Source organism: Bos indicus x Bos taurus, chromosome X (genome assembly GCF_003369695.1).
Source record: "Bos indicus x Bos taurus breed Angus x Brahman F1 hybrid chromosome X, Bos_hybrid_MaternalHap_v2.0, whole genome shotgun sequence".
Classification (NCBI taxonomy): domain Eukaryota; kingdom Metazoa; phylum Chordata; class Mammalia; order Artiodactyla; family Bovidae; genus Bos; species Bos indicus x Bos taurus.
The window spans coordinates 11,359,700-11,374,913 of record NC_040105.1 but is presented as its reverse complement, the minus strand read 5'-3'; the positions used below and the strand labels follow the sequence as shown (position 1 = coordinate 11,374,913).

The 15,214-nt window shown below is 46.0% G+C and overlaps 1 protein-coding gene across 1 annotated transcript; it reads left to right on the top strand.

Moving 5' to 3' along the window:
- The first annotated feature begins 33 nt into the window (after nt 1–33).
- TRAPPC2 (trafficking protein particle complex 2) lies at nt 34–13,028 on the top strand. Its single transcript, XM_027535034.1, has 5 exons — nt 34–140; nt 7,233–7,342; nt 9,749–9,893; nt 10,584–10,669; nt 11,902–13,028. The coding sequence occupies exons 2-5, from the start codon at nt 7,250–7,252 to the stop codon at nt 11,998–12,000; spliced, it is 423 nt and encodes a 140-aa protein (XP_027390835.1). The 5' UTR covers nt 34–140; nt 7,233–7,249; the 3' UTR covers nt 12,001–13,028.
- Nucleotides 13,029–15,214: the final 2,186 nt, after the last annotated feature.

Sequence of the window (15,214 nt, the reverse complement as noted above, 5' to 3'; positions counted from 1 at the left end):
CGGCCAGAAGCTCCGCCCACTACGCGAGGGCGGTACCGCGGAGTATCGCGAGGGCTGCTTCCGGCGTCCCTACGGAAGTTGAGGAACGCGGTTCGGTTCCGCGGCAACTGGGCGTTTCGGTTGCTGGTGTCTCGCCGCAGGTAGGGGGATGGAGCGAGTGGACGGTTGGCGCTTGGGGACTCTGGGGGATGTGTCCTATCCCGCGGGAGCCGGGTGTTGGCCCTTTCTCTTCCCTCTGTCCCTGGCCGGCTGAGCTCATCAACAGCCCAGGGGCCATTCCATACCGAGATTCAATCTGCAAACGTCCGTCTGCTTAGGCGCTTTGCTTCTTGTAATATCTTTCATTGGGTTGGGTTATTCAGCCCACCCTGGCTCTCTTAACTGCGGCACTATTGCCGTTTGGAGTCGGAAAATGCTCCATTGTGGTGCTGTCCTGCGCACTGTAAGATGCTGAGCAGCATCCTTGGTTTCCACCCAATCGATGCCAGTAGCACCTCCCTCCCAGTTCTGACAGCGTCCTGACATTGCCACCTGTCCCTGGGAGGCAAAGTCGCCCCTGGTTAAAAACCAGTGAGCTACACTTGGTGTGTGCTGTGAAGAAGATAGGTGAGCTGGGTGCCCAAGATGCTTAAATCTAATTAGAAAAGTCTCTCAAGAAGCAATGCTGAAAACATAGCCAGAGAATTGGCTAAGAACTAAGATGCATTGTGAAAGTGTTACCCGCTTAATTGTGTCCGACTTTTTGCGATCCCATAGGCTGAATTGGGAGAAGGCATTGGCACCCCACTCCAGTACTCTTGCCTGGAAAATCCCATGGACCGAGGAGCCTGGAAGGCTGCAGTCCATGGGGTCACTAAGAGTCGGACACGACTGAGCGACTTCACTTTCACTTTTCACTTTCACACATTGGAGAAGGAAATGGCAACCCACTCCAGTGTTCTTGCCTGGAGAATCCCAGGGACGGTGGAGCCTGATGGGCTGCCGTTTTTGGGGTCGCGCAGAGTCAGACATGACTGAAGCGACTTAGCAGCAGCAGCAGCAGGCTGAATGGCACCCCACTCCAGTACTCTTGCCTGGAAAATCCCATGGACGGAGGAGCTTGGTAGGCTGCAGTCCATGGTGTCGCTAGGAGTCAGACACGACTGAGCGACTTCACTTTCACTTTTCACTTTCACGCATTGGAGAAGGAAATGGCAACCCACTCCAGTGTTCTTGCCTGGAGAATACTAGGGACCGCAGAGCCTGGTGGGCTGCTGTCTATGGGGTCGCACAGAGTCGGACATGACTGAAATGACTTAGCAGCAGCAGCAGACTGTAGCCTACCAGGCTCCTGTGTCCATGGAATTCTCCAGGCAAGAATACTGGGGTGGGTTGCCACTCCCTTCTCCAGGGGATCTTCCCAACCCAGGAATCGAACCAAGGTCTCCTACATTGCAGGTGGATTCTTTACCATTGGAGTCAGAGATGCATTGTAGACCAAGTAAAGATTTTAGAAAAAGTGGTTGGGGGTGGACATAAGTGGGCACATCTCTGAAAACTGACTTCATCAGGGCATTGTTAGGTAGTATTTGGATAGTGGACAAAAAGCAAAGGAGGAAGGGCGAAAATTCTGAAAGGAATAAAAAAATCAGGACCCTTTCAAGAGCAGTGAGGCATCTGGCCTGACTCCAGAGCCCCATGCTGTGGGTATAAGGTATCTAAGGCCTACCTACAAGGACAAAATTGGGCCAGTGTTAGCTTTGTGAGCAGCAATGAAGAGTACAGTGAATTTTCACCCCTAGCTATGAAAGGCTTAAACGATTTAATAGGCATCAAGAGTGACAGGACTTAAATAGGAGGTAGAGACCGTGTAGGTTGGGTTGGGAAATACTTGGAGAAGGAAGGATTTGGGTAGACTTTGAAAGATGGGTAAGGTAAACATATAGAATTAGAGTATTCCAGGCATGAAGAGAGAAATAAGTCTGGACTGGACACAATCAGCTGGAGAGGGAAAAAATAAGTATACCAATCCACTGTAGCTGAGGTAGAACAACGTGGTACTAGGTTTTGGATACTGGTATTTAGTTGGATGAGAAGCACTAAGGCTGTTGAGCAGAATAGTGAGCTGATGAAGAATGTTCTAAGATGTTAGTATGGAGTCATTTCACAAGGCAACCTGATAATTCTTGGTTACTAAGTTCTCAATTATATTCACCCAAATGTCTTTCCAGGTAACTTCAAAGGAGCAGCCCTAGGCTTGGCCTCTGGAACAGTCTGGAATAAATCTGTCTAGTTCAGATTTAGCAAATACTTGGCACTCACATAGGCGCTGCCCTTTCCCACACCCATAGCAGACGTGGTAACTGATCACAGCAATCTTTCCCCCGACCACCCTTAGTCTCAGAATCTTTCTCAGCACTAGTTCCTGGCTATCACTACCAGCTGATAAGAACAAGCTCATGGGGAAAAACCAGTTGGCATCCCTAGTCAAATCCCTTCCCATAGACGGCATCATATTTATAAAGATTGCATCTATTCCACAAAAGGTCTTACCTGCCTCCATTTTAAACATCCTCAGCTCCTTCAGTAGCTTTTGTCTTGTTCCCACGGCATTCCTTAGTCTAAATGCTTCCCTCCTCCCAACACACACAGTTCAGAGTTAATGAATTTTAAAACTGTGATTCCCAGAACTGAGTATCTTCCCCAGAGATGGTATCATGAGGACATCATCTTTTCTTAATGCAGTCTGGAATTGCATTAGCTTTTCTGGCCAGTGTATTGGATTGCTGCCTCTGACTGAGCTGGCAGTAAATGAGAAGCGGTCCCCATAGATGAGCTACTCTAACACTAGGTTTCCCTCTTCCCCTTGTGCTGTTGATTTTTTCAGCCCAAGTATAGAACTTTATTTCGAATTCTTTAAATTCTGTCCTGTTCATGTCACCTATTTCTTCTAGCTGTGGAGGTCTTTTGAATCCTAACTTTAGCCTTCTAATAAATTAGGTGCCTTTAGCACGTTATCTTTGGGTGTGAGAAGTTGGCTTCATCTCAGTTACTGATGCAAACCCCTTGAGCTGCACTAGGTGAAGGTCAACCTCCAAGGCTCCCTAGAAACTCCATGCTAGCCAGTGACATGGAGCATGTGAACGTTCCAGTCAGGCCCCTCCTGTCCCTCCCTCAGCAGAGAACGTGCACACCCTGGGTCCCCAGCACTGCTCTTGCTCTGGGGGTACCCCAGGCTGTCACCCAGGCTACTGGTCTCCCATGAGTTTTTAGGTGGAGAACCACATGACTTCAGAAGGTGACTCACCATCTCCCTAGTTCCCTTTCACAACAGGGAGTGCAGGTCTGGAATGACTTGTTCTTCTAGAACAAGGGAGTAGGAACCCACTCTTTCTAAGGATACACGTTAAAGGACTTAGTTTATCGTAGAAGTTCCCAGCATAGTTAGTGTCTGACCGAAGACAGGCATTTCATACCTGTTTCTGTTGGTGTTTTAATCTCTTCAGCGGTACTCTGACTTCAAGATAAGCCTCTTTGTTTTCTGAAAGTTGGCATAACAGTTACTAACCTCTGAAAGCCTGGCTCTTTCTATTCCTATGATTTCTCAATGTCCCTGGTCAGTAGTCACACCGTCAGAGTTGTTAACCCAAATGTTTTTTTAACATGCCCATCTTGGGGTTTATAGCCTGCCTAACCTCATGTCTCCCACACTTGCTGTGTGAAAACCATTCTTTGAGAAAACTCAAATTTGACACACCTGTGTCCCGTGTTGTTTACACACCAGGTGCCTCAAATTATTGACCATTCTTCCTTGCTTTTTCCTGATAGTAGCCTGCACGTCTCTTGTTTTTCTGAACATATAGCACACGTTTCAGCTTGTGTGGGGCTTTTGCCCTTCTGACTCAAGCCTCCTGGCTTTCTGGTCCCACGTTATGGCCATTACTAGCTAGTGCCCTACTTCTCACATCTTGTACATGGTCTCTTCAAGAAGTCCGGAACTCCTTGTGTGTTGATTTCTTCACTTCTCTCTCTCTCAAAAGCAGTTCAAGACATTTTAACCACCACAGACAGCTGTTCTTGGCACAGACGGGAGTCTTGGCTCCCCTCTGTTCAGCCAACAAGTCCTGCCCTTGTATAGGAGGGTTTCTTCATCCTATTTTAACAACTGTGGCAGCTTCTCACAAGCGTGCTGTTCGTCACCTGACACTGGCTTCATCAGTCAAAGCCCTGGAGGGCCTCGGCACTAGAACTTTCAGAAGGTTCCCGTCCTTGTTGAGGCTAGTTAATCCTGCCTCCCGCCCCCCCCCCCCCACCTCCTTCCTGCCTTCCCTTTCTTACATTCCAGCACTGTGCCCTCCCCCTGGAGGAGGAAATGGAGTGGAAATACCCACTCCAGTATTCCTGCCTGGAGAATCCCATGGACAGAGAAGCCTGGCGGGCTACAGTCCATGGGGTCGCACAGAGTCGGACACAACTGAGCACACAACGGCACGCCCTCCCCCTGCTCCCTGCAGGTCCGTCCCGCTAGTACCAAGCAGTTTCCTGTTCGAGGCTGTGTTAGGAGTATGAGACCCTAGCTAGAAAACCCAGCTGCTGTTCTCTTCCACTCTTGTCCCTGTACTGCTCTGAGTTGCTCTACCTTGATGCACTATTGGCCCCCCACCCCCCATTTCCACGGGGCTCTGAACCCTGTGACCCATGGAAAATAAGCTCACTCTGTCCTCAGTCTCTTCTACCTCCCTTTTTCTTAAGCCTGCAGGTTTTTTTCAGCTTTGACACGTTCTTAGTTTCCTACTGCCACCATAATGCATTACCACAAATTTACTGGCTTAAAACGACACAAACTTATCGTACCATTTTGTAGGGTAGAAGGCCAACGCGGGTCTCACTGGGCGTAAATCCCTTCTGGAAGCTCTCTGGAAGAATCTGTTTCGTCATCCTTTCCAGCTTCTAGGGGCCACCCACATTCCTTGGTTCATGGCTGTTTCCTCCATCTTGAAAACCAGCAAGGTTTCATCTCTGTGGCGATCCACCCACTGCCACGTTTCCCCCCCTCCCAAGAACCCCCAACTCTTTCCTGGGGTTCTATCCTCTTCCACTTTTAAAGACTGGTGATTACACTGGATCCACCTGAATAGCCGGGATCCTTGTCCTACCTGAAGATCAGCTGATGGGCAGCCTTAGTTGCATCACCTTAATGCCCTTTGCCACCTAGATTAATTTTCAGTTTCCCAAGCTTAGGATGTGGGCATCTTGGTGGGGGCCAGGGGACCTTATTCTGGCTGCCACCACACATGCAGAATTGACCCGTTCATCTTCATCCCTATTGCTTCTCTTTGTGATTTCCTTTGTAGTTTCATCACCTTGATATTCTGCTTGACCCCCTCAGCCAGACATTTGGCAACATCCTGAATTCTTCCTGCGGTTCCTCAGTTTCACCCACTGCCAAGCTCTGTAACACCCCCACACCTTAAGACCTTGGAGACACTCGAAGGGCCCCTATTTCAGGTGACAGAAAGACTGCGTAGATGGAGATCATTTCCCTCCTTGCAGAAAGTCCCATCTATCAGACAGCACAGAATTCTAGATCAAGTCTCAGCTCTGCTCGGCCCCGAGTATTAAATGGCTGTAGACGTTGCCTTCCTGGGACAAGGTGGTTATGTGCTCTTGCTGCTTCCTTTTCGTCCACTGCGCCGGTCAGCTTCTCTGCATCCTCTCTTCAAGCCTGTGTGAAATCACGTGACTAGCAGCTCACGTTCTATGTAGCTGACGGGTTTGTGACCACCCCTTTCTTTCTTGCAGTTTCTTGTTTATCCTTATGCTCTTCTTAGGATATGCTTTTCTCCCCAACACGAGTTTCCACATGGGGCTGAGTGGGTTTGGGGGCCAGAGCAGAAGGGTAATCTTCCTTATACATATAGTGTCTTCTGCTGCTGCTTAACATGTATGCAGAGGGAGAAGGATCTTCCTTGAGTATTTTTTTCCCTGCTGCTTCTTAGATGTTTGTGCTGAAGAAAGCAAGCCCTTCCCTTGGCAAACTCCACCTATGAATCCTTTTCCAGCAAGAAGGAATGATGTCATTGTTTGCTCTGTGAAAATTGCAGGCTTCCACCCCCTTCCCTTCACTTGAGCTTGAAGATCATTGCCACTTCTCCTAGTTTTGCAGAACTTTGGTATCATCCCTGCCTTTGTCTTCAGGTTTCATGGCATGGAAGTCCCGCTGAGGCTCAATGAGCCCTGGGTTCTGACACACCTTACTGTTGGCACCTGGTTAAGCAGGTCCCCGCTCCACAGGGTGCCCTTCCTCTGCACATCTCCGTGTGCCTGTGCTCGTGTCGCTAGAGCTAGACATGAACCTGGCTTTGTCTGATTCAGAAGACCCTGTGCTAAAACAACATACACGAGTCCATTGCCTGTCTGCCCGTCCATCCATCCAGATTGTGATTGTGCTAAAAGTCACAGAATCATTGATTTCTCCCCCAGCACCCCTGTTTTCTCTTTTTATGCCTTTAATAAACCTGTCAACCCTTGTTCCAAGAGTTCTTTATGCCTCAGAATGTCTTCCTTTGGGATTATGATTTCTTCCATCTTTTCTAGAGTACAGCACTGTTTCTTCCTCTCTTTGGAAAGATGTTTGAGGAGGCCTATCACAGGCTCCTTTCTGTGCAGTTACATCCTAGCACAGAGCCGTCAGGTGGGAAGAAGACAAGCGCCTCACAGTCTGATGACTACGGCAGTGCTGCACAGCGCTCTGCAGCTGTACATTGTTTCCCACTCAGCGCCCAGGCTCACTGGCCCAGTCCACAGTGAAGCCGGCTTACCCTCCATGGTCCACACTTTCCCATCAGGAGAATGTTGTTTTTATGATGTCATGTTAGAGGTCTTCTAATTTCCCTATGAAAATGTAGTAGTGGATTCTCCAGAACATATCACAAATAAATAAATTGTATCAGTCACAAGCTATGTATCTATAGGAATGGAATGATGTCATTGTTTGCTCTGTGAAAATTGCAGGCTTCCACACCTTTCCCCTCACTGGAGCTTGAGGATTATTGCCACTTCCAGATTTGCAGCACTTTGGTATCATCTTGGTATGGTATCTATCATTTGGTGTCTATCAATCTTGGCATGGAAAGCATGCCACTTTAGGGGCCACCTCCTCTACAATTTAGGTTTAAGTTAAAAATGGAGTTCTTCACTTCCTGGGTTTTTGTATTGAGTACTAAAAATACACATTATTTTCATTTAATTAGGAGCTATATTGAAGACGATGTCTGGAAGCTTCTACTTTGTCATCGTTGGTCACCATGATAATCCAGTTTTTGAAATGGAGTTTTTACCAGCTGGAAAAGCAGAATCCAAAGTGCGTATGAAACCTTAAAAAAGCCCGTAGCACTTGTGTTGCTGTAATGATACTGGTGTGATGTGACTGTGGGACTGGAAGGGGTCTGGACAGATGAGGTCACTGCAGACCCAGCACAACTACAGGTGGCTTGCTCTGCAGTCCTGCAGGTTGAGAGGAGCCAGCCGGGAGTGTCCTCTGCATTGTGTTTGCGTGCTCTAGTTCAGCACACACTTGGCACAGGCTCACAGGATGCCCTGGGTCTCCTTTCCCTGGTTGCCAGTCCCTAGATCACCCGCCAAAGGCAGTGATCATCCTGGGTCTGCAGGGGCAGGCACTCTAGCCCTGAAATGCCAAGAAAGCCCCTTCTGTGCCCTCAAATCACCTTTTCCAGCAGGACAGACAGGCTAGAGGTTGAGATAGACCTCGACTCCCATGTCCTCCTGCCACCCCTGGGATGGCAGTTGTCATCGACTTCCCACAGCATCCACTGGCCACGTGGGGCCCTCATGCTCTCCTTCATGGTGACGGCACCCAACTTTCTTGTTGTCAAGAGTGGTTCTGAAAAAACCAGCTTGCTTCAGGAACGTGGTGCCACTCGAGTAAACAGAGCTGTAGGGTCCTGGGATGAGGAGAGATGTCCCTCCATCTCCCTGTACAAAGCCATATTCCAAGTAAATTGCTGACCATTGCACTGTGTTTTTCTCAGCCTCCAAAAATAGGCTTTAACGTCCTTTAAGACAGAAACTGATGTTTGAAATTAGTCATGATGTGTAATGTCCAATGTAGGACGCTTTTCAACTGTTCAGACCTTGCCACTGAAATATGATAGAAATCCAAGGTATTATTTGAGCAGGTGTTGTTGCTCCGTCATTTGCCCACATTCCCAGGAACACACTGCTCTTTGAAACCTGGATGGGAGGCATCGCTGCAGCAGTAGTTGCTTTGTGTGGTATGCAGCTACTTATAGTTTTTCTCTCATTCCACTGGCCTCGTGTAGGCAAAGCAGTGCCTATAAAAACTGTTGCATTACTTGATCTTAGTTCTTTCTCCTGCTACCACTCACCTTTGTAAACCATTCCTACAGTTTTCTCCTGATCTATCAAGTTTGCTCATAGGTGCAAAGGGAAAGACTGCCATGAGCCAGACACAAAACATATCCATTTCTCTGAGAAATAAATTAAGTTTTGTCCGTGTGCTGGGACTGAAGTATAAACATGCTTTACTTATGTGAGGGATTCCAGGGCACCTGACCACCTTCCTCCAGTCCAGGCACAGCCTCCTCAGCCAGGAAGCTCCATTCGTTTCCCAAAGCTGCAGTCATAGTACCAGACACTGGCCGCCTGAGAGGAGCAGAATCAGATTGTCTCACAGTTGGCAAGCCCAGAAGCCTTGAGATCAAGCCATCAGCAGGGCCAGCCCCGTCCAAAGGTGCTAGGGAAGGCCTGTTCCAGGCCTTTCTCCCAGCTGCTGGCAGTTCGTGCCTTGTGGCAGAACTGCAGTCCCTTGCGGCTTTCTCCCTGCATGTGAGCCTGTCTCCAAATTTCCCCCTTTTTATAAATACGTTAGTCACTGGATTAGGGACCCACTTGCTGCTAGCATGACCTCATGGTAACTAATGACGTCTTCAACAACCCTCTTTCCAAATACGGCCACATTCTGAGGGTTAGGACTGCAGCCCAGGAAATGGGGGAACCTAGGGGTCCTTTGAAAAATTCACTTTGAAAGTAAGCATCTCATGTGCATGAGGCTGCATTCCAGGTTGTGAATTCCCTCCACATTCAGGGCGACAGCCCCGCCTTCTTCAGTTAGGCCTTTTAGGCCCATGAGAAGGACATCTCTAGCTTGACAGGATCACCTTGCGCTGTCAGCACAGGTGACTGCACACAGCTGGTGCCGAGCCGGGTTGGCAGCCCTGGGATCTCCCTGCGCCTCAGAGTAGCCAGTGCCAGGCTGTGTCCCCTGCTCACCAAGCCCTAGCCCCGCCCCAACCCGAGGCTGGTCCCTGCGGCTTTCCTCGCCACCTCCCTGGCCTACCTTGTATTTTCCTGTCTTCCTCCTCAAAAGATGTGTACTTCTTGAAAGGAGGATCTGAGTGGAGGGGAGGGGAAGGGGAGAAAAATTGAAAGCAGGATCTACTCTTTGTTTTTTAAAGGAAGTTTCCTTTTTTTTTCCCCCATGCTTAAATGCTCATGCAATCTGATAATTTCCTTCTTGCCAAATTTTTAAAAATCTTTATAGTTTCTTGAACACATTTCATAAGTAATTGGCTATTTCTATTTGAGTTTTAGATACCAGATTAGAAAATAGTGTGAAAACACTGAAGACCTTTAATAGCAGAAAGCTTCCCCCCACTCCCCATGAGCAAGCTGTGTCTAGAATTCCCTGAATGGAAGTGTTAATCTGGTGTCACTCACTGTCACCTAGGACGATCACCGCCATCTGAACCAGTTCATAGCTCACGCTGCCCTCGACCTCGTAGATGAGAACATGTGGCTGTCGAACAATATGTACTTGAAGACGGTGGACAAATTCAATGAATGGTTTGTCTCAGCATTTGTCACTGCTGGTCATATCCTTACCTGTTTAATAAAGAGCTCTAACAAAGGGTTGGGGTGACAAACCAGACCAGCATGAGATCTGGATGCCAGGTTCTGAGTCTGTGGACTGCAAAGTGTTAGGTAAAAAATGGCCATTGATGGTGCTTTTTAATTTTTTTTTGGGGGGAAAAAAACATCTTTTGTTTAACAGATAATTTTAAAGTCTAATCTCATAAAATTAAGGTTTATCTGAACCATATCAAGGGTGATTTTATTTTGTAGTTACTTTCTAACTTAAAAAAGATTATGTTCTCTTCAAGATAAAACTAATGGCACCCCACTCCAGTACTCTTGCCTGGAAAATCCCATGGATGGAGGAGCCTGGTGGGCTACAGTCCATGGGGTCGCTAAGAGTCGGACATGACTGAGTGACTTCACATTCCCTTTTCACTTTCATGCATTGGAGAAGGAAATGGCAACCCACTCCAGTGTTCTTGCCTGGAGAATCCCAGGGACGGGGGAGCCTGGTGGGCTGCCGTCTATGGGATCGCACAGAGTTGGACACGACTGAAGTGACTTAGCAGCAGCAACCTAACTCTGAATCCAGTTTATGGGTTTATCTTTTCCATCGCACAATACACTGCATGTGAATCGAAGACTATTTTATCAACTGATCAACTTTTCAGTTTTCATTTCTAAAGATTATACCTTAATTATTTCACATATGAGATTTATTATGCTGCATGATGTCAGGCAAGAAGATGGAATCAAGAACTTCTTTACTGATGTCTATGATTTATACATAAAGGTATGATATGTTCTGTACCTTGTAAAATCTGATTATAAAAGACATGCCAACTATGACAGGACACTGGCCTGTAGAGGGAACCCCCTTAGATGCCCAGTTTTCCTCCTTGCTTAGCTTCCCCCCAGCAGGACTGTTCCTCACAGCTCCCTCAGCAGGCAGGTCTCTATCAGCAGCTTAACACACATGGAGGACAACTCGTAGTCATTTTTAGATCAGTTTCATTCTTTCCCTTTTGGTGCACATAGTTGATTTTATGAGGGAACCATAACTAGAGACACAGAAGCAGTCTATATAAGGGAAGTTGCTTCATGATTTTATTTCAGACTGTTTCCCATCTGCTTATTAACAAGTAAGTTACAGTGCAATGAATGTAGATCACAAACCGGTAGGAAGTGATTTCATGTATTATCAAAGTCACTCAAGGAGAAAGGGGCCACTTGCATTTCTTGATACTTAATTAGGAAAACTGAAATAGTAATACGATGTGAGTGGTTAAACTGCAGTGCTAACAGTATATTAATAATTTAAATGTTCTTTATTTGCACAAGATTTTTTTGCATATCACATAGTTAACAGTCAATATTCCTAGTCAGAAGTAGCAGAGAATATTTAGCCCTCTTATAAAGATGGACACCACCAATCGATTAAGGTATAAAAGTTGGTAACTCCTTTCCTCACTTGTGATTCCATCCAGTACTAATTTCCCCTCACATATATTATGGTTTACTCATTGTATCATCTGAGAAACTGATCACTTGCCTTGTGTTAAAGCAGAGTATTAAAAATCTGATTGTTAAAAATTACCACACTTTTAAAAGTAGTGTGGTATTACTTTTTCCTTCAGTCAGAGGATATGGCAGATTTTTAGTGTGTTTTATATAGCCAGAGGCCTTCCACATCAATCAACATCTTGATAGTTGAAAGTGAGTGTAATTGTATTTCACACATAGGGTGGATCCCAGGAGTTGGTTTTGCTTACACAGGTAGTGCTTAGATATGTGCTGCCATGGGTTTTGCCACAGGTACTACCCTGGAACACCAAGACAGAAATTTCCTTAATGGGACATTAAGAATGGAACATCTTCACTGAAACTTAAAAATGTGGTCTTTAGACTTTTGTTTTGAATGCCTTTAATTACTTAAAACTTTAAAATATCTTCCTTTTAGAGACCTATGATTTGTCAGCCTTTTTTACTTTGACAAGCTCACCTGAGTACTTTCTTCTCTCCTAGTTTGCAATGAATCCATTTTATGAACCCAATTCTCCTATTCGATCCAGTGCATTTGACAGAAAAGTTCAGTTTCTTGGGAAGAAACACCTTTTAAGCTGAATGCAAAAAAATTCAGAAGTACACAATGTCACTACAGTGGGGTATACTCAGGAATGTGTACATTGTAAGTAATGATTAAATAGCATGGTAAAGTTTTACTGGTAGTCTGTTTATCTAAGCCTAATGAAATTGCTTCTATATTTTAAAAATAGTATATTCAGTTTCTTACAGCTATGAACAGATTGATATTTGCTTGTGAAAACTTATTTATAAAGAGCTCTTTATTGGTAATCTTGAAATGTCTTTATTTTAAAAAATTGAGAATAAGCTTTTGACTTTCCTCATTCAGATAGTTGATCTTGATGAAGCACTCCAGAACCAAATATCATTAAGATTTGGTAGGCAGACTTAAAACGATAAGCTTCTGCAGTAGGGAATGAAGTTGATAGCACATACATGGGCTCATCTGTAGATCAAGAGATGTTATGAAAACACATAGGCAGTATACATAGCTCCGCCCAAGAAGCCAGAGCAGACTGTGTTGCAGTGCCAAATGCCACAGGCCTGCCCCTATCAGACTAGAAACAGTGATCCTGCTGTAATTCGAGACTCCTGAGCCCAGGTTTGTATAGTGGGAGGCCAGGACCACAGTGACAAGTTATGTTCTTGTTTCCTTTCCATCAGACAATAAACTAAGGATTAAGTGAACCTGTTGATAGATGTACTAGTAGAAGGTTGTAAGGCAGTTTTAGAATTGTAAACAAAGAAAAGCTTGTATCACATTAGCTGTACTCTAGGCTTTTCAGGCTGTATACCTGTATACCTGAACGGGCGGGAGTGGTCTGTTTTTTTACTATAACAGTGTGGGATCTTAATTGTAAACCAGTAAATGTCCATTGAAAAGCAAGTAAATGTTCATTGAAAACCAGGTATTTTCTGTGCTGTGAGCACTTGAAGAATTTTGTTCCATTCTGAATGACCTGAGCAAGGAATTCTCAGTTTGGTCTTGTGTCTTTGTGTGAAGCTGCTATCACAGTTTTTTACCCTATTTATTTGATTTCCTAAATAAAGATGTTTGTCCAAGATTATGGAAGCTTAGTATCGATTTTTTTTTTAGCTGCGCTGTACAGCTTGTGATATCTTAGTTCCCTGACCAGGGATTGAACCCGGACCCTCAACAGTCAAAAGCACCAAGCCCTTGACCATTCAATCACCAGGGAATTCCCAATGTTGAATTTTTAGGTGCTGCTCTCCCCACCACCTCAACCATTTTAGTCCTATCTCCCCTAATGAAAGTCTGCAAACATACATTGTAACTCATTGTACAGAATCCAGATCTCCTCAAACCCGGTGCCAGAGCTTTGGGAGCAGAAAAAGATACTCAGAAATCCAGGAGTAACTCAGCCATGCTCACTGGAGAGACCCACACATGTACTTATCGTATACAGTTTGCTCTACCCTCCCGGAGCATATAAGGCAGAGGGGAGGCAGTGCCCTAGTCAGGAGCTGAGCCGTGTGGTGTTTGATGGTTCCCATCCCCGCTCATCCACAGGACAGCAGTGCCCTGCAAATAGCCTTGTCACCAGGCTCTTGACAGTGAGATGGGAATGAGAGCACAGGCCCTGTGGCAGCAGATCCCTGTGGCTAAGGATCGGCTTTCATATGTGCCTGCCTCTGTCAGAGCGTGAAGGCAGATCTAGTGATGGGCATAGGAGTGGGCAGGATCTCAGAGATGGGCTGTGCTGGAAAAGCCTGCTGAAATAGGACAGCTCAAAGGATGGAACCAGGACTCATGTAAGGGGAAGATCAGGGACTGATTATTAGGAAAACGAAAGCAAAAAATGCAAAAGAGCTTGCAAAAAAGAGTAAGTGATGTCACTGAAAGTTCTGGAACGCAAGATGAATTGGGGGACATCAGTAGCACCCTGGGCATTGGGCCCACCAAGCACACACAAGTCAGCGTTAAGCCTGTCATCTACACTAGCACTCCCAGTGATCCAAATAAAATGCACAAGCCCGGTTCACTCCTCTTTCACTACCTAGGATGCTTCAGTGGTGCCCACGTTCTCCACCTAAGTAGGGACCGTGGGTCTCCTCCGCCCTGCTACACCCACATCCATCCCCTCTATGGTCAGGACAGTACTTCCTGGTTGACAGTCCACAGTGGTAATTTCTCAGAATCCACGGACTACACCGAGCCTTCTTCCTACCTACTGCTTCCCTGCCCCACCACCCCAAGCTGCTGGCACTGTGAAAGCTTATACAAGGTTTCACAGAAACATGAAATGCCAGGTTTTAACATGTGGACCATCTTCGATATTTTAACTTCAGTTGGGGAGTTTTTCCCAAGGGGGAAGAAAGAGACAAAAACAGTTAAGTATTCACTAACAAATATGCACTTTGCCATCTTCCATGCAGCACACTGTAACCGCTACATCAACTGTCAAATGTACATCTGTCCACCTCCCAAGTTCAGTAGTTTGCCTTTTCCTTAACCTTGCCCTGTCTCAAAGGCTTTATATCCAAAGACAGCACAAAATCCCCCATCGGACCTGTAACCCTGGGGTCCCTGGTCCAGACAGGGACAGCGTGCCCCACTTCCCTCCTGCCTGCTCCCTTGGGGCTCTGCAGCTGCTTGCACCCTTCCTGCCACTGCAGTCGCCTGCTTTGCTCAACTCTCACTTTCTCCGTTTCTCATCTTTGTGCAACACCAATCCGAGTGCCTTTTACTTTCTTAAAAGAATCAGACTTTCAGCTACCTTTTGCTGCAGCATGAAGAGCTCTTCCATCAGTGAGTTGTTGCTGTGACAGCCGAAGCTCTTAGTTGGGTCTTGTTCCTCCCCTTCTTGTCCCATTTCAGTTACTGGCCTTGCTCAGGGAGCCTCTGTTCACCAGGTCTTTTAAGTTACACTGTGAAGCTAGATTACTCCCCCTTCCATCAGCCTGTCTTTACACACACAAAAATATGGTCCTTGGATAAAAACTTTTTGCTGCCCAGCTCTAGACCTCTGAAATGCCAACTAACTGGAAAAAAGTTACTGAAAAGATGCTTCAAAGTTTGGGGAAATCACTAAGCTATTAGTTAAACCTATACAAGTATCAAAATTACATTTTGTAAATACCTACACACACACTGTATGTAAGGGGCTGAATTGTGTCCCTCCAAAAATTCATATTCAACAAGCCTAACCGCCAGTCCCTCAGAATGTGACTATATTTGGAGATAGGGCCTTTTAAAAGGTAATTCAAGTTAAAATAAGCTCTTTATATGTAA